This window comes from Anopheles cruzii, chromosome 3 (assembly GCF_943734635.1).
Source record: "Anopheles cruzii chromosome 3, idAnoCruzAS_RS32_06, whole genome shotgun sequence".
Classification (NCBI taxonomy): Eukaryota; Metazoa; Arthropoda; class Insecta; order Diptera; family Culicidae; genus Anopheles; species Anopheles cruzii.
The window spans coordinates 72456744-72477834 of NC_069145.1; the positions used below are offsets into that span (position 1 = coordinate 72456744).

The window sequence follows — 21091 nt, forward strand, 5'->3', positions numbered from 1 at the left end:
ATACAACTTAAGTCGGGCCAGCTGATAATTTAAAAGACTGTAAGAATTCGTATCGTACGATCGTCATTAGGAGAGGTTGATTTTTGTCAACCTTTTTGACGGACAATCCAGACGGCAGTTATGCTTCACGATAATGCATCCGTCACAAATCGTCAATTTCGAGAAAAAATAAAAGTTGCATCATTTGGACGATTCGAAATAGTTTCTGGGTGTCGCTCTGTGGGACTTGGCACTTTTTCTGACACAATATTGACACCATTTTGCAGGCATTTCAATGCTTTCGAAGTTAAATTTAAAAATGAACTTTGGCATATACTTATCAAACTATAGAGCTACCCTGTTCCAAGATAATCGAAATCGAAAAATAACAGCTTATAAAAAATCAAAACATTCATTACATTTTCAACCGCTTATCAACGTTGGATAGCCATATTTATTAGGTCTTTGCCAGCGTAGTGACTATCGAATGGAACCGAAAAAACCGGTACCACCGGGAACTGCGGTCAGTGGTGGTGTTTCTTCACCTTTTTGATGTGTACCGTGACCGGAACCGCCTTCTCGATGTAGACCGGTTTTTTCACGTACACCGGATACGGTTTCTCGATATGAACCGGATATGGCTTCGGCACTTCGACGTACTCCTTGTGGTAAACTGGAACCTCGTACGGTACTTTCACTTCGACGGGCACCGGCCGATCGACGTGAACGGGCACTTTCTTCTCGACGTACACAGGAACCTTCTTCTCGATGATGAACGGAACCTTCTTCTCGACGTGCACCGGATATGGGATCTTCACCGGCACTGGCACGTGCTTTTCGACTTCGACCGGATACGGCACCGGCACCTTCTTCGTGATCGTCACCGTCTTCACGTGGTCGTGGTGATCGGATCGCTTGTGGATGGTTTTCTCAGACTCGCGGATCGTAGCTCCGGCCACCAGCGCCACCATCACCGCGGACAGCACAATGAACGTCTGCAAAGAAGGAGAAGACATTGGTCCGATTCCGATCCACGATCTCGCCGGGAAACCCGGTAGGGACTTACCTTCATGTTAGGACGTGTTTCGTGTGGAGTCAAGTGCTGCGTTAGTAGCTGACTAGCGGGCCGATCGTTGGTAACTGATGGCTCTACCCGTGCACTGAATGTACTTTATATAGCCTTGCTGGCCGCTGCGCTGCCGAGACCGAAACCGAGACAGTGCCACAAATCGCCACAAACTACTTGCAGCGCGTGCCAAACAAATCGAATTGCGACCATTTCGTTCACGGTTAAGGCTGCACCGGGGGGGGCCCAATGCAGGCGCCCAAGCCCCCGGTCGCGGTTATGTCATCGTGGGCTGCAAAGGCCGGCCGCATGTGAATCAAAGCTGACGGCGATCAGCTTCAATTGGATCCATTTGTTAGCCATTTCTTGCTTTCTTTCTGCCGGCATTTGAGCCATGTATTCGTCCGACCGAATGCCACACTGCCGGTTTGTGCTGCAGCGTTCTGTCTCTGACCCGTATCGTCCCAAGGATGTGACCGATGTGCGCAAGAAGCAACAATTTCTTCTTGCAACATACACCTCACCGAGGACTGATAACGAAGCAGACGGACAAAAGTCGGGCTTGCAACGATTTTTTTGCTGTTGTTGTATTGAACAACTGTGGCGGTGGTAAAATACCCATGACCGGTTGAAACGGTTGGCCCCTGGGCGCTCTGGTGACCATTCACTTGCTCGCCGCGCTCTTGTCGTTACGCCTGGATGCGTATGGGAGTGGTTTTTGTGTGTTTTTCCACACAAATTACAATGTCCCGGCTCTCGGTCGCCAGTGATTTGCAACGCGGAGCGTGCGTCCCTTGAACGTGACCCTTGCGCCGTATGCCCACTGGAGAGGAAATGTGCACATCGGTTTCCGGTATCACGTGGACCATATGGCACCGTAAAGTTGCCACGTCGCGATCTTATCACCGCGATTGAGACATTTTATGAATCGCCGGTGAAGAAAGATCTACCTTCACACAGCAGTGATCGTTGGCTGGCTGTAGAAAGTCTGCCTGGCTGGTTATGAAAAGTGCACTAAAGCGTAATGTCACAAAAGACTGATGGTCCAAGGTGAAGAAACTTATTGTGGGGACGCGGAGAGACTCAGCGTAAAGGACGTATCTGATAAATAATTGCGATAAGTACAAATTGCGTAACTCAGGTACGCAACGCGGAACATGGTCTGTTATTAAAAGCGCAAATCGCACTTAAAAAGTCTATTATTTCATATCATTAGACTTTGATTACGTGAACCAAAAGTTAATGCCAAATACGGTGTCGAAAATGTGACAGGAACACATACTTCGTTCGAAAGCGTGGCCCCCGAAAAAAGTTTAAGCGGAATATGGGAAGCATTTCGTTGAAAGCTTTTTCATCGACTTTCATTCCTTTCTTTCCATATCAAAAGCGTTCCCTATCATTTTCCCGGGCTACGCGAACGAATCCGATAATGATGTTACCGATCTCTGCGTACTCGGAACTCGGGGCGACGGATTCGTATTCGTTGGTGCTTGGCGCTATCTGCGTTTGGGCTCAGAAACTCGAGATTTGTTGTTGAACGGATTCAAATTTCCTTTTTTATTCCATGAATTACTCAGATACCAATTCGACTCTTTATTCCGGCCGTTCTTTTTGCAATCATTTACAATTACAATCGGAAGATTTCTCCCAAAGGATTCGAGCTTTGGCCGTGGAAAAGGGAATGTAAAGCAAATTGGATCGTTCGAAATAAAGCGTACCTTATTTTCTCCTTCATGCTTCCGTGTTCTGGATGTACTTGAGCGTTTTAATCCTTGTTATCCCCAAGGAATCTATCAGCAATCTTCGGCACCCGAGTGCGCAAGGTGGAGCCAACCCGTCTTACCATCGATCTTGCCGTCCCCGTCCCCCAGTCAGCCAGGAGTTTCGTGTTACGGCGCGATAAAGTATTTCAATCAACGAATTCATTGTTCGTCCTTAATTGACCCTTGACCCTCGTCATTCCGGAAGCTAATTCCCGCCGTACCCGTCGGGAATCCGGCCCGACCCTCGTCGGTACATCGCCGCGCTGTTTCGCCGCTCTGTCGGTTTTGAGTGACGCTTCTGGCCAATATTATGGCTGTTTCCGTCCCGTTTTTCTATGCGACCTACCAATTACCATAAATGAGTGAGGTTAACGTTGCACAGGGCTTAAACAGATGCCATTTAAAAAGGCATTTCGTCGGACGCCGCGGAACCAAGTGGTATGTTTTCTGTGTTTGCCTTTTCCCTTTTCTGGACTTTGTTTTCTTTGCTTAAGGTGTCGTTGTTAAGCACCTTGGTAATCGATCGGGAAGTGATTTATTGTATGCGTTCTTCCATTGCTAAATTATTAACTAGTGATCATTTCCCGTTCGTAACTTTCTCTAGAAATCGCTCAAGTTCCCAAAATTGTACTGCTCGTGATTTGAAAATGATTCCCAAAGGGCGCCAGTAAATCTCATCAATAAATATAAACATATCCATCGACATTGTTGTCCGTTTTGCTCTCCCTTCCTCTCAACTGTTTCCACTCTACTCCTTAGTTTTTAAGCAATTCCTGTATAGCTTTAAGCAACCAGGTTTAATAAATATTAAATTAAATTAAATTAAAATAAGCTGCATAAGAGATGGCATAAAACTTTTTTTTTATTTAGTTTTGTTAGATAAAATAAACAGCTCCTAGCTCATACATTTCACTTCAAAGGGCACCCATTTTCTTGGAGGTTACCATGGATGCGTTGCCCAACCCGCCAGTGAGTTGAAATGATTTGATCGAAGGTCTTCGATTACGACGCACAACCTTCTTGTTTCGTGATAATGAGCCGCGGGCAGCCCTACAAATAAGCTTCAATCGTTGAACCAAACCAAGGAAGGAACTCCATATGAGCGTAATGTAAGGCAAACCCATCATTTTTAAATTGTCATGCATGCGTGGCTACTGCCATTGACGCCGTCTGCCTTAATGTAGCCCAGGCCTGCCAAAGATCAATTCGTTCGGCATTAATTTCACTACTCACTAACTGAGATATGACTCCAAGACTGCTTTGAGGCACTGGTTGAATTATTCATTACAAAACGCGAGCCGAAAAGGTGGCTCCGTTGCCACTGAAAAGCTGTCAAAATTCAAATGTTCGCACGTCAAATCAAGTTGAATAAATCGTCATACATTTTCATCGTCCTCCATCAGTTGGTTTGCACTTCCCGTTCGTCCGTGATATCTTAATTTTACCCAAAATGATTATGCAAATGCGAATGTTGCGATGACGTTTACAAATTAAGCAGTTTTTAGGCCAGTTTTTATCGCCCATTTTAAACGACAGTTAAGCCGTGCTTAATTCATCAAAATTCATTAAGATTGTGAAATTTGACGGTTATCCACAAATTGCTTCAATTATTCATTGTTTTAAGCTCATTTTCCCATTCTCCTACAAGACACCGTTCTTAAGCGTGCACCAGGATAATACGACGGACCGATCACGGGAAGCATCACGCAGCCCGGCAACTTGTGGCTCCTGGGACGGCCGGACCGAGAGGCACGAAAATCATCGACGACTGTAATAGGATATTGTTTTATGAGCTTCATAAATTATCGCTAACGGTTTCAATTATTTCCGCATGTCAGCCTGCCGGCTGACGTGGCCCCGGGCCCGGGTCTCTCCATCTTCGTCCGCGGTGCCGTGGCTTACCGGCTTCACGGAACCAGCGGCGGCCAACGGCTATCTACTATCTTATCAGGAGGCCGGCCGTCGGATACAAATCAGACACCCGGCACACTGACTCTTATCTTTAACGGCACACCGACCTACCGACACCCGGGCACTGTTTCCGGTGCCGGTGCCGGTCCGGGGGCCGGAGAGAAATTGTTTCCCCAGAATTTATTGCATCCCCGAAAGCGACGGAAATCCTGGGAATCGTGGGTAGCAGGGACGAGACAGGACTTTTACTTGCGCCAGGGTTCTGCTGCACGTCAAGGTGCTGCCAGATTGTGCTTGCTTGCTCAATTGGTGCAGTTAATGATTGCCACAAATTGCCGAAGGGACCTAATTCGCGGGCACGTGTTCTCGAGAAATCGCTTCGCTAAGGTGATTAGAACACTAGGGCTTCATTGCACAGTAAACGGCCAGCACAAGACAAACGCAGACAAGTTTTGGGCACTAAATATCTGTGATTCGCTGCGGGGAAAAGCCAATTTGACTTGACACGCAACATTCGGTATTTTAAACATCGTGGCATTACTCCACCGTGCACCGAGAGCGATCGTTGCATTGTTTAAATTCTTTAATGGCAAAAATTGAGCACCGGCTGCTAATTTATCGGTTGGCTTCGGTAATGCGCATCTGAGAACGCACCTCTGCTTGCGTCGCAAAATTAGTATGTTCAGGACACGAAGCGTTCCTCTTACGATTCCGCGATGCATAACCCACATACGCCAGCAGGTGCCCCGAGGGCCCTCTTGGCGGCTCTGTTAGTTTTGTGCATCAACCATCCCCACGAACCACCCATCTCGCAGTCCGCTACCCATTATCGGGCCCTCGATTTACGATCGCCCGGTGTTGGCAATTAATTGAGCCAATCAGACACGGAGAAAGATGAAGTGCCATGGAGTGGCCGAAAGACGACATCATAAAGGCGAAAAATGGCGCGTCTACCCAAAACGCACACACACAATCAGCTGATTGCGCGTTTAGGGCGCCCGCGGGCTCCTATTGCGCCAATCGCCATCGACGGTCATAATCAATCACGGATCGATTGGCTGGCAGGAACTGACTGCCCGAAAGGCCGCCTTTCGCTGACTTTGCTCCGACTTGACTCGGTCGGACGTGTTTCGAAGAAATGGCTCGATCGACCCATTGAACCGTGGCGTGGCCGAAAAGTGCGAGAGCTTCTGCCCGTCGGATCGACCTCTTGGGGGCCTTCTTGGGTTGAGGGTCTCTGGCGTAACTGCGCCGCTTGCGGCTTGCGAAACGTGATAATTGCCTAATCGAGCGATGATTGTCGTTTTTCGTACCATCCATCCGTGATCGATCGTGGTGATAAGCGCCTGGGACCCAAAGTGAGGGCTTATCGGGCACCATCGAGCGAGATCGTCACGAAACACGTCCGACGATCAGAGCGGTTCGCGCGGCCCATTAATTATTATCATTTTTCTCCGTTTTTTTCGGTCGGGGTCGTTGTGGGGCTGTGTCACGGGTGGTGTCACGTTTTGTGTGGCCAGCGCGAGGTTAGGTTTTCGTCATCGAGGCGAGGATTTTCCACAGGAGCGTGACCGAAACGCAGCGAACGTACGTGGTACGTGGCCGAGACGAGAGCAAACGGGATGCCATCAAAACATCATAACCTCCAAAACAAAAACACCGAACAGCAGCCAGCAGCAGTCGGCCACCGACACCATATCATCGGCCCACCATCTTCTTCATCTTCGTCGCCGTCGGGGAGGGTGGAGTCGTGAAAACTCCATTCGCTCGTAGTCGCAGCAGGCGGAAAATTGGGCTCCGGTATAAATTGATTACGATCATCGGTGGGAAGCATCATTCGTTAGCGATCGCTCCATCGTGTCAGCTCGGTAGTGATCTCTCTAGTGTTCCTAGATTCAGTGCGTGAAGCAGCAGCAGCTCAACCGTTGCTCAGTTTGGATTCTGTCATGAAGGTGCGTGTCTTCGGTGGGGCTTTGGTGTGTCACTTCGGTCGATCGGAGAATCTGTGGATCTGGGACACACGGTGGACATTGCATATATTGTGTAACAAAAGTGGCGCTTCGTGTTTCGTGGCCAACCCAGATCCAGATCTGACAGATGTGACGTAGTGGAGTGGCAATGTTTTAGTAGCTAACAATAATATGTGACTCCCTTTTCTTTCTTTCACCCTTTTCCCGCACAATTTCCTGCACTGTCCAGACGTTCATTGTGTTGAGTTTGCTGGTGGCACTGGTGTCCGGTGCCAGCCTGCAGAAGGGCGCGGCCAAAGAGTCCGAACAGCGGACGAAAACCCAGGGCAAGCGGGGTCTGATCGACTACGGTTACGGGTACGCGCAGGAACCGGAACTGCACGGTGGATTTAAGCCATCGTTTGGCTACGATGTGGAGTCGTCCGATTACCACACGCGCAAATCGTTCGAGCTGCCAGCCTTCCACCACAACCATTACGCCGCCCTGCACTACCACAAGGAACCGGCCACGTTCAGCTGGAAGGACGAGAAGCACACGGTCATCACGAAGAACGTCCCGGTGCCGTATCCGGTCAACATCGAGAAGCACGTAGTGATCGAGAAGAAGGTTCCGGTCTACGTGGAGAAGCACGTGCACATTGATCGCCCGGTGCCATATCCGGTCGAGGTTGAGAAGAAGGTCCCAGTGTACGTCGAGAAGAAGGTGCACATCGACCGCCCGGTGCCGTATCCGGTGAAGGTGAAGGTTCCAGTTTACCACAAGGTCGAAGTCGAAGTTCCGAAGCCCTACCCTGTGCACATCCCCAAACCATATCCGGTGTACATCGAGAAGGAAATCGTGAAGCACGTCGATCGCCCCGTGCCGTACGAGGTCGAAAAGAAGGTTCACGTGCCGGTCATCCATCGCGTTGAGGTCGACAAGCCATACCCGGTTTACGTCGAAAAACCGGTGTTGGTAGAGAAACACGAAGCGCACAGCCACGAGCAGAGCCACGCGCACAGTCACGAGCAGAGTCATGAGCTGCATAGCCACGAGCTACATAGCCACGAGCTGCCAGCGAGCCACGAACATGAACAGGAGTACACGGTACACCACAACATCCGCCCGGTAGGCGTGAAGTCGACGGACTTCATCTCGGAGCCGATCGAGGAGCCGGAACACGAGCACCAGTACGGCGAGGAGTCGCAGCAGATCGAGCGCAAGAGCGAGGACGATCAGAAGCAGGAAGCGACCGACGAGAAACCGGCAGCGGCCACGACAGAGACGACGGCAGAAAAGAAGTCCTCCGCCGACGACGAGTCGCAGTAGGCGGCCCCTCCCATTCGGTTGCTTTGTTTCTAGTTTAAGCAGACCTAACTCAGGGGGCTCCGGAAAACCTTGCTACCGTAGCCCAAAGCACCGGAGTCACGCATCTACGCTGTACCTCTCTAGTCCCAAACCATGTATACTAAACGCTAATGCAGCCAATTTCTGTGTCTTCGTCTTCGAAGCAATAAAACGTTACCAAACAAATAATGTAAACCCTGAAACAGCGTTCGATGATGATCGCGATGACGATACGGTAGTCCGAATCCTTAAAGCATAACCGAGGCCACTCCGTTACCGCGCTCGGCACTTTTCCTCTCGCACTCGGAGCGCGGAGTTGATTTCGGTGACCCAGATTTTCCACCGATTTTTATGCTCCACCGGCGGCGGCGGCGGCGATGATACAACCGCATCATCGGCATCATTGCTCAATAACCTACACTCTTTCCCTCGTTACATGGGCCGTTGCTCTCGCTTAACCACGCACCGCGCCGCCATTCACCGTTTCGTCGCTTTCGCTCTCGCGCAAGTCGCTGATCCCGCGATCGATCATTTTTTCCTCGACCACCCGGGAACGGAACAGTAAACCGTGCACGCACCGTCCCCTTCTTCCGCCTGCTCTCTCTCTCGCTGTGGTCTCCGCCACCGGTGGCTAATTTCGTTTCGATTCGTCGCACATATTTGCACAAAGCGAAAGAAGTTTGTTGAGGACCGGGGGCCGGTTCACCACTTGCCGGTGCCGATTTGTGAAGATCTTTCCCCACTTGCCGGGACGTTAAGTAATCTGTGGCACGGGGCACCCGAGTCGCAGCGGAAGGCAGGAAGGATTTGAGCGAGAGAAAATCAAATCAACCCGTGCCTAACCGTGACTGGGAGCGGGCCCCTCAGGCGTATGTAACCGAAACTGTGCCGGGCCACATAATTCCTACTCAGACGACGACAGCAGCCGTCGGTGACGTTGGTTATCGGGCCCTCGGTAGTTGGCGGAGTTTATCGATATGTAATATATTTTTTCTACCGACGGGCTGTATTTAATACTATTAAAGTAACTGATCACTTTCGATCCGATGAAAAGCAATTATTTTATTGACCAACGACGGTAAAACTAATCATCATTGAACTGGGTATTTATTTCTTTTTTATATTGGTTTTAATTATGGAATTTTCTACCCATTTAAAGATCCTCTTGTGAAAAATTCTCCAAACGGTATCTATAAATCCGATTGCCACAATCGAAGAGCACAGCGAACGCCCGGTGGTCACATATAATCTTTAGTGTCTCCATTAACGAGGTAACTCGGCAGCTCACCAAAAAAGATTGGTCAATGGAACGAGCCGTCTTTCTATTGTTTCGCCCGTCCGTAGTGTGCGATCGCACAAAGCCAAAGCCGATTCATCGTAATCAATAACGCCCACCGTGATGGCCGCGATGTGCAGCATAAATTTCAATATGGAGACCCAAAAATGTTGCAGCTGTAGAATCCTTGGGATTGAGATTCGCGGAATCGCAGCGAAAACAAAATGGACCAGGACGCGTACCTATTGTTTCCATAGAAACCGTTAGTTCACACATTGGGTCACTTATTCACAGGCCGCATTCTCACCGTACGCCCACAGTAACATCCCCGCAGGACGCGACCACACCATCAGTGAGATGAATTATTAAAAACACATAGTGCAGCTTTGAATGTACCCATTTTTTCCCCAGTTTTCGGTTCACCACACCGGATGTCGCAGCCGCAGCGATCATAAACATTGTTATTCGCCGATCTACGACGCCGGCTTCGTTCCGGTTCCGGTTGGCGTGGCTGACGGTTCCTTCGCGAACTATTTATTACTTGCCAATCAGCAATAAACAAACGGATGGAACCGAACCGAATGGAAAATAAAAATCGAAAGAGAAATTTTCCACAAAACTAAGCCCGCTCACCGCGTTGGGCACGTCAGAACGCAATGGCAACGCATTCGTGCGCAAAAAAAAGGGTGACACGCCAGCAAGTTTGCCGTTGTTGAACCATCCGAACCAGTCAGCTAATAGACCGCGAGGACTACGGGCGAGGAGCCAGGTATTAATAAAAACCGGAAAAAAGGCGCGAATGGAAATTGATTTTTGTTTTGTTCCGCTGTTCCGCTTCGTTCCTAGTTCCAAGTGTTTAAACACATAAAGCGGGAGCGCGAGTGTGAAATACTATTACGGGGTGACTATTTATTTCTATTCTCCCGGGGTCGAGTTCCCGGTTTATTTTTTTCACTTTCTTCCACGTCATTTGAGCTGTGAGGTCCGCGTGTTTGCGATTTAATGTCTGGATTTTCGATAAATTCTCTATTAGTCGGCGCAGCCCCCCGACACAGCTGTGCATGTGTGCAATTGTTTTGCCGTTTCTTTGTTTGTTCCGGCCGTTGTTGCTCCCCTTTTTCCTCCGTTCGCTTCTATTGGTCACTTTTTCACTCGGTTCCGTTGTGTTATGCGCATCGCCCGTCCTCAAAGTGCAGCTCCGTTATGGGAGTCGATCGGTCGGTACGTTTTTGCCTTCCGCTCAATGATTGATTTTTATTTTTCAATTTGATTTATTTTGCTTTTATACGGTGGTGCTTCGACGCCATGCAAGCCAGGAGTTGACCATTTGATTGGCCGGGCGGGTAGCAGCTGCGACCTGCATTATTGCCAGACCTCGGCTGCAGAGCGTTCTAATCGCTGACTGCATCGCCGCGCCCGACCGGGTGTGGAGTTCAATCAAATGGACCACTGCTTTAATGGTGTTTCGGGGTATTTGCATAGCGGCCGAGTTTGGCTCGAGCCTGATGGACTTTTTGCCGTATGATTTTTTGCTCTCACCCAACACACCAGCAGGCCAATGAACTCTGGCATTCGATGCGTCTAGGAACGTTAGCGTTTCGAATCAAATCTGCCACCCGAACTTGGAGCTAGGACTTTGAAATACGATTCGGGTACGGAACGCTGTTTGCTCAAGCTGCACGCTGACGGTTGATTGTGAATCAAACAAGCCCTTAATTCTAATGCCCTCTCCCGTTATCGGTGATCAACGCAGCTGAAACTTTAATTATCTTTTAAATTTATCTTCTGCTGTATGATTTTATGGCTTAATCGGTGGTTTGGCTTATCGCGTCGGCTTCAATACTGCACCGCAGTTTAAATTGATGTGCCGCCTCTTTCCGAAGGACATATCCATTTAACTTTGATGTTGACCCGAAAACGATCATTAGCCGCGCGCCGCCGGATAATGGCACCACTTCGCCTTCGCCCACCCGCGAGCCGGCTTCCACGTAGGAATTGGAGTGCCATCAAAAAGTTATCAAGTCGACCGTAACCCTTCCAGTGAGGCAGAAAAAACGGTTCGGAAGATCCTCGCCTTACCGGACGGATGCCGGTCGGGTACCCCCGGTGAGATACACGGCTCGAAATGTCCTCAAATCGTCGCTACCGAGGGCTGGTTGTTGATGGTCCCCCACCCGCTCCGTAGTCCGTTCCGTTGTTCGGTTTGGCCCGCGGGGCCCATCGACCGGGAACCGCACTTAACGGTGACCAATTTGGCGACCGCACCAATTACCATTCCTAATTTCCCGCTCAGCTCTTAATTACAATTACGCGAACTTCTTTCGGATCACACTGCGGGAACTGGACCCTCGGTGGCCGGCCCAATAAGTGATTATTTGGTGGGGTGACACTTTTCGTCGAAAAATTAGGGGGAAAACAGTAGAATGAAAACAAACGCCGAGGACAGATGGCTTTTGAACTGGCGGCGGGACGCGCGAGATGTACCCTCGGGGCTGTTTAGTACAAAACTGGAAAGACGTTCTGGGCGGATGTCCCCACCAGCACGGTCAAAGCGGAAACGGAACGCCAAAGTGAAACCCGAGTGAAACCGGAGACAACATACCGACGAATAAAAGTTGAATTAATATCTACTCAGCCGAAGAAGGAGACCAAACGACGTGGCTCTTGCAAAAGGTGCGGGACAACTTTGTTGTCTCCCGGTTTTATGGGCGAACCAAGGACGAAGCCAAGGGATTCCAGCCGTTTGGGCCCCCGAAGGCGGTTGAGAGCCTTTGCTCATTTCAACGCATCGGAGCGGACACCTTTTGACGCCCATTACTAATGGGGTCGTGGGTCCGTGATGATGGGGCAGGACAGATTAGGCCGACGTCTCACGAAAGGGACTCCCAATAAAGGATTTTAATTGCACCCATCAGCCGGAAGACGTTGCCAGCTCGGGGATAGGCACTCGCCGGTTAATGTGACCGTTTTTAGGCAACTTTTCCGGAACTAATTCTGCATCGCCACTGCCGTCCGCCATCATCTCTGTCATCTCCGTCGTCGTTGGTCCAGACCAAACCACAGCACATTGTGCGATGGTCCAGGCCGGCACCGTAAACCAACCCGGTGACCGCTGAAGCTTGAGACTGCGGTTGTAATGGGCCGATGGTAGGCCCTCGGAGAAGGATAGCTGGGATATGAACGCCACTGGTTAATGATAAAAATAGCCCGTTTTGTTTATTTTAACGCTGGACCAGCAAAGGGTTAATCAGAGCGGTAAAATTACTACTGACCCAAGAAGAGATTAAACAAAACGCTATCCAACGGTAGATGATTAATTTGCGAACCTTTATTACTCTTTTTTTTTATTTCAAGCTGACCCTTGATGGACTTGCAGAACGGTATTCGGTATTTATTTTTCTGGTGTTTTACATTCCAACCATTGCCGTATGTTTTGATTATTTGTATTACAGTCGCCAGTGCCTAGCAGGCCTCAAGTTGATATTTAAAATGAACCGTATGGAGAAGCCTAGCCTCGTTGGGGAAGAAACGTAGGGGAGAAGGCTACCTCATGACCATCGGTGGACTTGAGGAGAATTTTAACGGGTAAACAATTCTCCTGTCCGAGTAATGAACCACTGAAGGTATCAGGGGAAAATCATACATCCAAGGATTGTAGCATCCACCAGGACCTTTTAATGTTGAGTCGCGAGCGGCACTGTTGCAACGAAGTAATTTAATAGTTGCATCGCAGGATGGCATGTTGCAGGATATGTCGACCCTCTCCTATTTCTCCAGGTTCATGTGGTCCTTATGGCCACAAAATTTCACTTCTCCTCTGGCTTTTCCCCTGTTACGATGCTGCAGGAGAATGAATCTGCTACGAATCCTGCTACGAAATAATGCTGCATAATGCGACAAGGTTGGCCAGGTTTTGTTGCAGGACTCTTGAGATTATTTTGCGTTGTATTGCAACGTCGAGGAAAAAAATTTGAGAAAGATGATGTCGCAGGACATCTGTGGCGTTACAAACAAATGAAACAAAATCATGTGAGCATGTCTCCAGTTCAGTCGGATGACAACAACGAAACACGGTTCCAAGACGATACACTTTGGAAACGGAAGAATCGTTTTCTTAATAACATGTTTTTTTGGTAATTCGGGTTGGCGTTGTCCTAGCAACATAATGCGTTAGCCACATTGAACATTAAGAGCTCATAGGACACGGATGTAACAAAATCATGTTCCAGATTCAAGAGATAAATGATAGGCCATTGCGGCTCAAAGTCTCTATAATTCATTAAACAAACAAACATGTTCCAGATTCAAAACATGCTCACCAACAACAAACAAAGTGCAACAAAGCAACTCGACGGCACAATGAGCTTGAATGTTTGAAAGCATCGAATACAAGTACTATTCATGGCATGCAATTTGATTTAGAAAAAATTTGAGCATTTGAAAATCCTTTACAAGCCTTCCATCAAAAGCTCTTTTCATAGTTAGGACCATTTAACAGGAAAGGACATTCATTAGGCCTTTTTGAAAACAGGACTCTCGTGATCCTTGAAGCACTACAGCGCCATCTATTTTCCATGACAGCCAACCTAAACTGTGTCCTGGTGTGTCCAAAACTGAACCAAACAATAGAATATTGTTTTCGCCCAAAAGCATGTTGTTTCAGGTAAAAGAAACTTGCAATGATTATACTACCAAGCTTTTCCTTAAATTTGTGAATTTTTCGAACATCAAAAGGATTCTAAAAAAAACGTTGCTATAAACTACAGAGTTAGAAAAGTTCAACGGGAATGCGCAATTTAATGTGCGAAGCTCTGTGATATGCTTCCAAAGTGATATGACTTTACTTCCAAAGTGATATGAACTTTTGAAGAGGCGATTGTAGCTTTAGCTTAAAGCATTTGAGGTTAAACTTGTGTTTCATTGTGCTCATCAGTAATTTATGCAGCATTTCTAATTGTTTTCCCGGCATATTGTCACAAAATTACGCAAATTACCAAATTACACAATTTTCTTGGGCAACCTTTCGCACGACCAACTACTGCTTCGAACCGGTTCATATCATTTTTGAACGCGCCAACCGTTTCAACTGACAGCTCCGCGAACCGGTTCATAACATTTTTAGAACACGCCAACCGGTTCAAAATTTCAGGATTTACGGACAAAATTCATTCTTACCCAGTGAACATAATTGGCACTCATCGGGCACTCGGGCACTCAATTTTGTTCACTGTTGCACTATGGGTAAATGGCGACCGTAAATCAACTCTAACAAGTTACTATTTATGTAACAAAACATTTTATCATGGAGGAAGACATTAATGACGATATCGCGATTGTTCATGTATTTAATCAAGTAGATAATATCGCTTTAAGTTTGGATGAAAAAAGGCTAATAAGTATTCTATCAAACGATGCAATAATAGTTCAAGGGTAATAATTTAGATGGTAAAAATTCCCAAAAACGCAATGGGTTAAGCCCATCGATCATTTCATACCATTTTTTACATTCATAGGGCATTAGATTAAAATATTTTAAATATGTGCACCTATCCGATATAAATTGCCCCATAGTGCATTAAAAAGTCGCGTGACGGATGAATTCGTGAGTTACTTTGCCCGCTACGATTAAAAAAAGCGACAAAGGAACATACACCACACGGATTCCTCGGAAGCGCGAGCTTGTCGGTCCGAGGGGGTAGGAACGAGGAGTGCCAGATGAATTGTGAGTTACCTTCGGGATTGTCGTAGGTTGACTCGGCTTTTTTCGGGATTGTCGTAGGTTGACTCGGGTGTCAGGTTCGTCATGAAAGTTAGGTTCGCAGTGTTAAAGTTAGGTTCAAAAATCGGTCGATTCATAAAAACAACATTCAGAAAAATTTGACGTTTCGTGTTTAGGTAAAACAGCATTCTCGCATAAAAAAAAGGTAAAAACAACATTAAAAAATCGCCTGCAATAGAAGGAAACGTGCCATCACCATCCGCATGCAATTGCGGAAGTGCATAAACGGCAAAGGTCAGCAAAAGGCCACCACCGGACAGTGAACAGCATCATCATCGCAACGGGCGAGGTGCAAGCGTTTGGCACGATAAAACTCGAAAACCCGCGAACCGTTTCCAGCCGTGCAAGAGGCGCAAAGGCTGATTAATTCGGATTTTGGCGAAAGTGAACGAAAGCGGTGCTAACAGACATTGTGTGAAGACGCAGCAAGTGCGTTAGGTTTGTGTGCTATTGCGCGGAACGCGTGAAAAGATCGTAAAACATGGAAGCTCTCATACCGGTGGTAAATAAGCTGCAGGATGTATTCAATACCGTCGGCTCCGATGCCATTCAGCTGCCGCAGATTGTCGTTCTTGGCAGCCAGGTAAGCTTCGCAGGATCGCCGCCCGTGGGTTGGAGAACCATTATGTAACATCCAAATTTGCGAAAATTTTCTCCGCAAATCAATCGCTGTTCGATAACCGAAAGCGCTGATCCCTTTGAGCGTTCTTCTGTCTCTTTCGCACGCGTAGAGTTCCGGCAAGAGTTCGGTCATCGAAAGTCTGGTCGGGAAGACGTTTCTGCCGCGCGGAACGGGCATCGTAACGCGCCGTCCGCTGGTCCTGCAGCTGGTCTACACTCCGCTCGATGACCGCGAGCACCGGTCGGCCGAGCACGGCACGGTGGCGGTCGAAGAATGGGGCCGTTTTTTGCACATCAAAAACAAGGTGTTTACGGACTTCGACGAGATCCGAGCGGAGATCGAACACGAAACGGACCGGATGGCGGGCAGCAATAAGGGCATCTGCCCGGAGCCGATCAATCTGAAGATTTACTCGACGAAGGTGGTCAACCTGACGCTGGTGGATTTGCCCGGTATCACGAAGGTGCCGGTCGGTGACCAGCCGGAGGATATCGAGGCCCAGATCAAGGATCTGGTGCTGCTGCACATCGAAAATCCCAACTCGATCATCCTCGCGGTGACGGCGGCCAACACGGACATGGCGACCAGCGAAGCGCTCAAGATGGCGAAGGACGTTGACCCGGACGGTCGCCGAACGTTGGCCGTGCTGACGAAGCTCGACCTAATGGACGCGGGCACGGATGCGATCGACATACTGTGCGGGCGCGTCATCCCCGTTAAGCTGGGCATTATCGGTGTGATGAACCGATCGCAGCAGGACATTAACGACAAGAAGGCCATCGAAGACCAGCTGCGGGACGAGGCGGCGTATCTGCAGCGCAAGTACCCGACGCTGGCAACCCGCAACGGAACGCCGTATCTGGCCAAGACGTTGAACCGATTGCTGATGCACCACATCCGTGACTGTTTGCCGGATCTCAAGACGCGCGTCAATGTGATGGCGTCCCAGTTTCAGTCGCTGCTGAACTCGTACGGCGAGGACGTGACCGACAAGAGCCAGTGTTTGCTGCAGATCATTACCAAGTTTGCCTCCGCGTACTGCTCCACGATTGAGGGTACGTCGCGGAATATCGAAACGACCGAACTTTGCGGAGGTGCCCGGATGTGCTACATTTTCCACGAAACGTTCGGTAAAACGCTCGATTCCATCCACCCGCTGACGGGGCTCACGAAGATGGACATTCTTACTGCGATCCGCAACGCAACCGGACCACGGCCGGCTCTCTTCGTGCCGGAGGTGAGCTTCGAGCTGCTCGTCAAGCGCCAAATCCGCCGATTGGAGGAACCGTCGCTCCGCTGCGTGGAACTGATCCACGAAGAGATGCAACGCATTATCCAGCACTGTGGCACCGAGGTGCAGCAGGAGATGCTGCGCTTCCCGAAGCTTCACGAGAAGATCGTGGACGTGGTCACGCAGCTGCTACGCCGTCGGCTTCCGACCACGAACGCGATGGTCGAAAATCTGGTGCAAATCGAGCTCGCGTACATCAACACAAAGCATCCGGACTTTCACAAGGATGCGGCCCTGGTGCCGAGCCTGATCAAGACCGATCCGCAGGATCCGTGGACTACGGCGGCGCATCAGACGGGCAATCCGCCTAGCCGCCGTCATCGGCAGGTCACGCTCAACGACAAGATGGGGATCGTAAACACGGCCAATCACGTCGGAGAGCAACCGGTGCAGGTACCGGACGGACATCAGAATCACGTTGCCGAGCCGACCAGGTGGTTGGACAGCATTCTCCCTCCCAACACCGTGGCCATGATTGGAGGAGGTGGGCCTGGTAGTGAAAGTGTTACTAGCACGGCCAGCAACACCCCGACCCACGGTGTGCTCAGTCCGACGAAGCCCGTGAATCTGTTGCCGGACGTTCCCATCAACCACTCGTCGCGCAAGCTGACCGACAAGGAGCAAAAGGATTGTGATGTGATCGGTAAGTGATCGTCATTTATGGGTCTACAACCATGAACCGATTTACTCGCAACAACGATGTAAGAAATTTACACATTTGTTGTTTTTTGTTCTTCACGCTCCAGTGCCAAATGGCTTGCGTGCGTCGAATTAGAAAGCTCGATTTGCTCGGCCACACACTCTACTCGTGGGCCGTGGGCAATGTTTGTTGGTAAAACGCTGATCGTGTTGTTACACGTACCATTTCTCTGTCCGTGTCTTTCAGAACGTTTAATCAAATCGTACTTCTACATCGTGCGAAAGTCGATCCAAGATTCGGTCCCCAAGGCCGTCATGCACTTTCTGGTCAACTTCGTCAAGGACAACCTGCAATCGGAGCTGGTGACGCACCTGTACAAATCCGACTCGGCCAACGAGCTGCTCAACGAATCGGATCACATTTCCATCCGCCGCAAGGAGGCGAGCGATATGTTGAAGGTAAGGGCCTGCCGTTCGAAGTTGATCGCGCAGCACTCACTGATCTAAGTTCTCTCTTCCGGCGTATCGACAGGCACTAACCCGCGCCAATCACATCATTAGCGAAATTCGAGAGACGCACATGTGGTAAGCAAAGAGGACACCAAAAAAACAACGGTTCGACGGGACAGCGGAACCACTCGTGATGTGTGACGGTCCGATTCTAGTTCTCGATGCGATGGGCGATTGAGTCATCTATTTAGGAAGGAAAGGGGAAGCTTAGTTCTTCATTGTTGCACAGTGTACATCGATCATGCATGTCGATCATTTTGTTTCTGTTGGAATTCCTACATTTCTTCTCACGCCATAAGACGACAAACGGCGGGTGAATGCAAGGCTTGTTAGTTCGCTCACAGTTTATGACCATTCGATGGACAAGTCACTCGAAAGGACAGCGTTTAGAAAACTATATAAAGCTAAATACTTACACAGCAAATTTTGTGAAATACTATCGACGTGTCAAAGCGAGCGAGTAAATAACCAAAAGAACTCTAATATATTAAAAAGGAACTACCCCACAAAACACAGCGGTACACAACATGTTGAAGCGGACAAACGACGACTCAGTGATCGGTGATCGATCAACACAAAAACCCTGTTGAACCTTTTGCATTTCTTTGTTTGTTGCACATTCAATTAAAGCTTGGAAGAGTGGCGCACCAGTTCGGTGGAGGAAGCGATACGATTTGTGGAAAATGTTTCCGACGTGTTGTCCCTAATCCAGACGTATCATCCGGATGCCGAGAAATGAATGCACAGTGTGAAGGGCCCGGAGTGTGCAACAAGGCGCATTTGGTAGATAACGAAATTAAATTCGGTTTTGTGTTTCCAAATTGGCCGCGTTTGAAGACCATTTATTTTTACGCAATGTTGTAGGTAATAAACCACACACAGTTTGTTGATCTGTCCTTTCATTTTGTCATCAGTTTAAGGTTCACCCAATAACGCATTCATGGCTGGTGCTTTAGCCAAGCAATTAATATACAGATCCGTCGGACACCGAGGATCGCACCCTTTTCACTATCCATTACCGTAGTCCGAGACGTAGCTTAGCTTAATGTAATTCAAGATTACCGTGAGCTGTGAATTTCTCGAAAAGAAACAATAGAACCAATGAGATGAAGGTGGCTTGCATAAGCTTCTGTTATTTCTCAATCCGAAGTGAAATTGAACCTTAGTCGAAGCGTTTCAGGTAATAATGTATTTATTCAACGCATTGAAACTACGCCAAAACAAGCCCAAATATCGCCTTACCGCCTAGGGGGTGAATTGGGTTTCCTTTATTTATTAGGCAATTGTAGCTTCGCGAAATGCACCGGCACAGCGATACGATCTTGGAACTGTGCTATCTAAGGGATGGACATAAAATAAAATAATCGACTCAATGACTCTCGCATGCACGGTTTTCTTTTTGGAACGCGCGAACGGGATCGCTTCGGTCCCGTGGCAATACTGCAGCAACCTATGCCCGAGCGCTGTCGGACAGCACGCGCACGATGCTTCCGACACCGCCCTTGGCGAACACCTTCTCGTGCCAGGTCAGCAGATGGCCACTGGAGCCTTCCGAAGGAATCTCGAACCCGCGGTAGATGTACTTCATCAGCACATCGCACAGCTCCGGATCGTCCAGCGATTCGATCGCGGCATCGATCTGTGACGATTTAATCGACAGCAGTACCCGCAGCGTTAAGCTCAGTGCGTTGTCCTTCACCTGCTGGTTCTTGCACAGTAGCGGAGCGTTCTGTAGCACCGTTCTCAGCGCGTCCACATTCCGCCCCGTGCCGGTAGGAAGAAACATAGTGATGGGTTAAGGAAAAAGCGAAAACGCACAGCAAAAGGGTGATATAGAAATGCCCTGCTCTAAAGAAGCATTGGAAAAGGATATTGATTGAGTAGCGTGTTGATTTCGGCCTCGTCCGGCACAATCATCCCGCTGCCCGCCTGGTCTGCGTCATCTTCCTTAAAGTTGTCCTCGTTGTATTGATCCACATCGATCTTCCGGAACGCGGAGCTGGACGTGTTTTTGGCCATTGCGCTAAATCGGAACCTGGTGAGTAGGGAACCGTTAGCTAGTTAGCTCACTAAAGCACAAAACCAGTGGAAACAGTAAAAAACAATAGAATTTACACACCCAAAAATAGTTGACTCACAATGTTTTCGTTTTTTTTCTAAGCTTCGAGAAATGTCACAACAGGCAACCAGGGTTGTGTTCAGCCTCCGAGGCGAATCGGTTGAAGATGGGTTTGAACCGGTTCGTGGAATAGTTGCAAAACCGTTGCGGCACGTTGCCCGTTTCAAACTGTTGGCGAAACTGATTGCTAACATTAAATGTTCTTTATGGTCTTCTGGTCGGTCGTACTGGTTGTTTCATTTGGTAGGAGGGTTCGATAGGCTGTTATTTTTCTACAACCTGGCTTAGTGCTAGAGGCGATTCCTATGCAAACGAGCAACGCGTGTTGCCTTCCGCGGGTGTTACCGTTACCGGCCATTCGCTGGTTGCTGTATGACAACTTTCATCTAACTATCACCTATAAAGGGCTGCGCGTGCCGTATGCGTAACATCAAATTTGCATTGTACGATGCATTAATTTATTAGCGCACGCTCGTGCCGAACCATGCTGATCCTGTTTCAATGCGCTTATCACTTATGCAATCGCCACACGCCGTGTGGTCTTTATCCGTGTCTGCAGGCGCCATGGAAGCCAGCCCATTTCGACCGTCCTGCCAATACGCCGGAGGGATACAAGTAATCGTGTGTCACTGGGTTACTACTTCGCGGGATCTCCCAGAGTTGAGGCTTGATCAGTGCGTGCAACCACTGGCAAACCCCATAACATCAATCAACCGGCATTTCACCTGATTCCGTATCAGTAGGTAAATGGTACGGGCTGGATGAGGCTGGTGCTCTCCTGACCGGCGCGTCGAACATGGTCGATGCTTGTTTATATCGTTTAACGTCCCCAACGAAAG

At 48.8% G+C, this 21091-nt stretch overlaps 4 protein-coding genes across 4 annotated transcripts; 2 read left to right on the forward strand and 2 right to left on the reverse strand.

The window, feature by feature from the left end:
- Nucleotides 1-503: 503 nt before the first annotated feature.
- On the reverse strand, nt 504-1051 carry LOC128270925 (zinc finger protein 512B-like). The gene is made up of 2 exons (XM_053008350.1): nt 1046-1051; nt 504-974 (listed from the first exon to the last, which is right to left on the reverse strand). The coding sequence occupies exons 1-2, from the start codon at nt 1049-1051 to the stop codon at nt 504-506; spliced, it is 477 nt and encodes a 158-aa protein (XP_052864310.1).
- A 2702-nt stretch (nt 1052-3753) lies between these two features.
- LOC128270927 (cardiomyopathy-associated protein 5-like) lies at nt 3754-7998 on the forward strand. Its single transcript, XM_053008351.1, has 2 exons — nt 3754-3777; nt 6919-7998. The coding sequence occupies exons 1-2, from the start codon at nt 3754-3756 to the stop codon at nt 7996-7998; spliced, it is 1104 nt and encodes a 367-aa protein (XP_052864311.1).
- Nucleotides 7999-15399: 7401 nt separating this feature from the next.
- LOC128271790 (dynamin-1-like protein) lies at nt 15400-19494 on the forward strand. Its single transcript, XM_053009432.1, has 4 exons — nt 15400-15654; nt 15803-17627; nt 17871-18082; nt 18156-19494. Exons 1-4 carry the CDS (start codon nt 15553-15555, stop codon nt 18210-18212), a joined length of 2196 nt encoding a protein of 731 aa, XP_052865392.1. The 5' UTR covers nt 15400-15552; the 3' UTR covers nt 18213-19494.
- Nucleotides 19329-20284, reverse strand: LOC128271793 (actin-related protein 2/3 complex subunit 5-C). The gene is made up of 3 exons (XM_053009438.1): nt 20253-20284; nt 20007-20168; nt 19329-19899 (listed from the first exon to the last, which is right to left on the reverse strand). Exons 2-3 carry the CDS (start codon nt 20150-20152, stop codon nt 19584-19586), a joined length of 462 nt encoding a protein of 153 aa, XP_052865398.1. The 5' UTR covers nt 20153-20168; nt 20253-20284; the 3' UTR covers nt 19329-19583.
- Between the last annotated feature and the right edge of the window lie 807 nt (nt 20285-21091).

Excerpts from the sequence above, each read along its gene's own strand:
- LOC128270927 (XM_053008351.1), top strand. The coding sequence starts at position 3,754 with ATGGATGCGTTGCCCAACCCGCCA. Across the intron at positions 3,778-6,918 it reads ATGCGTTGCCCAACCCGCCA|ACGTTCATTGTGTTGAGTTT; the intron begins GTGAGTTGAAAT and ends TGCACTGTCCAG.
- LOC128271793 (XM_053009438.1), bottom strand. The coding sequence starts at position 20,152 with ATGGCCAAAAACACGTCCAGCTCCGCGTTCCGGAAGATCGATGTGGAT. Across the intron at positions 19,900-20,006 it reads ATCAACACGCTACTCAATCA|GGGGCGGAATGTGGACGCGC; the intron begins ATATCCTTTTCC and ends TCCTACCGGCAC.
- LOC128271790 (XM_053009432.1), top strand. The coding sequence starts at position 15,553 with ATGGAAGCTCTCATACCGGTGGTAAATAAGCTGCAGGATGTATTCAAT. Across the intron at positions 15,655-15,802 it reads TTGTCGTTCTTGGCAGCCAG|AGTTCCGGCAAGAGTTCGGT; the intron begins GTAAGCTTCGCA and ends TCGCACGCGTAG. Across the intron at positions 17,628-17,870 it reads AAAGGATTGTGATGTGATCG|AACGTTTAATCAAATCGTAC; the intron begins GTAAGTGATCGT and ends CGTGTCTTTCAG.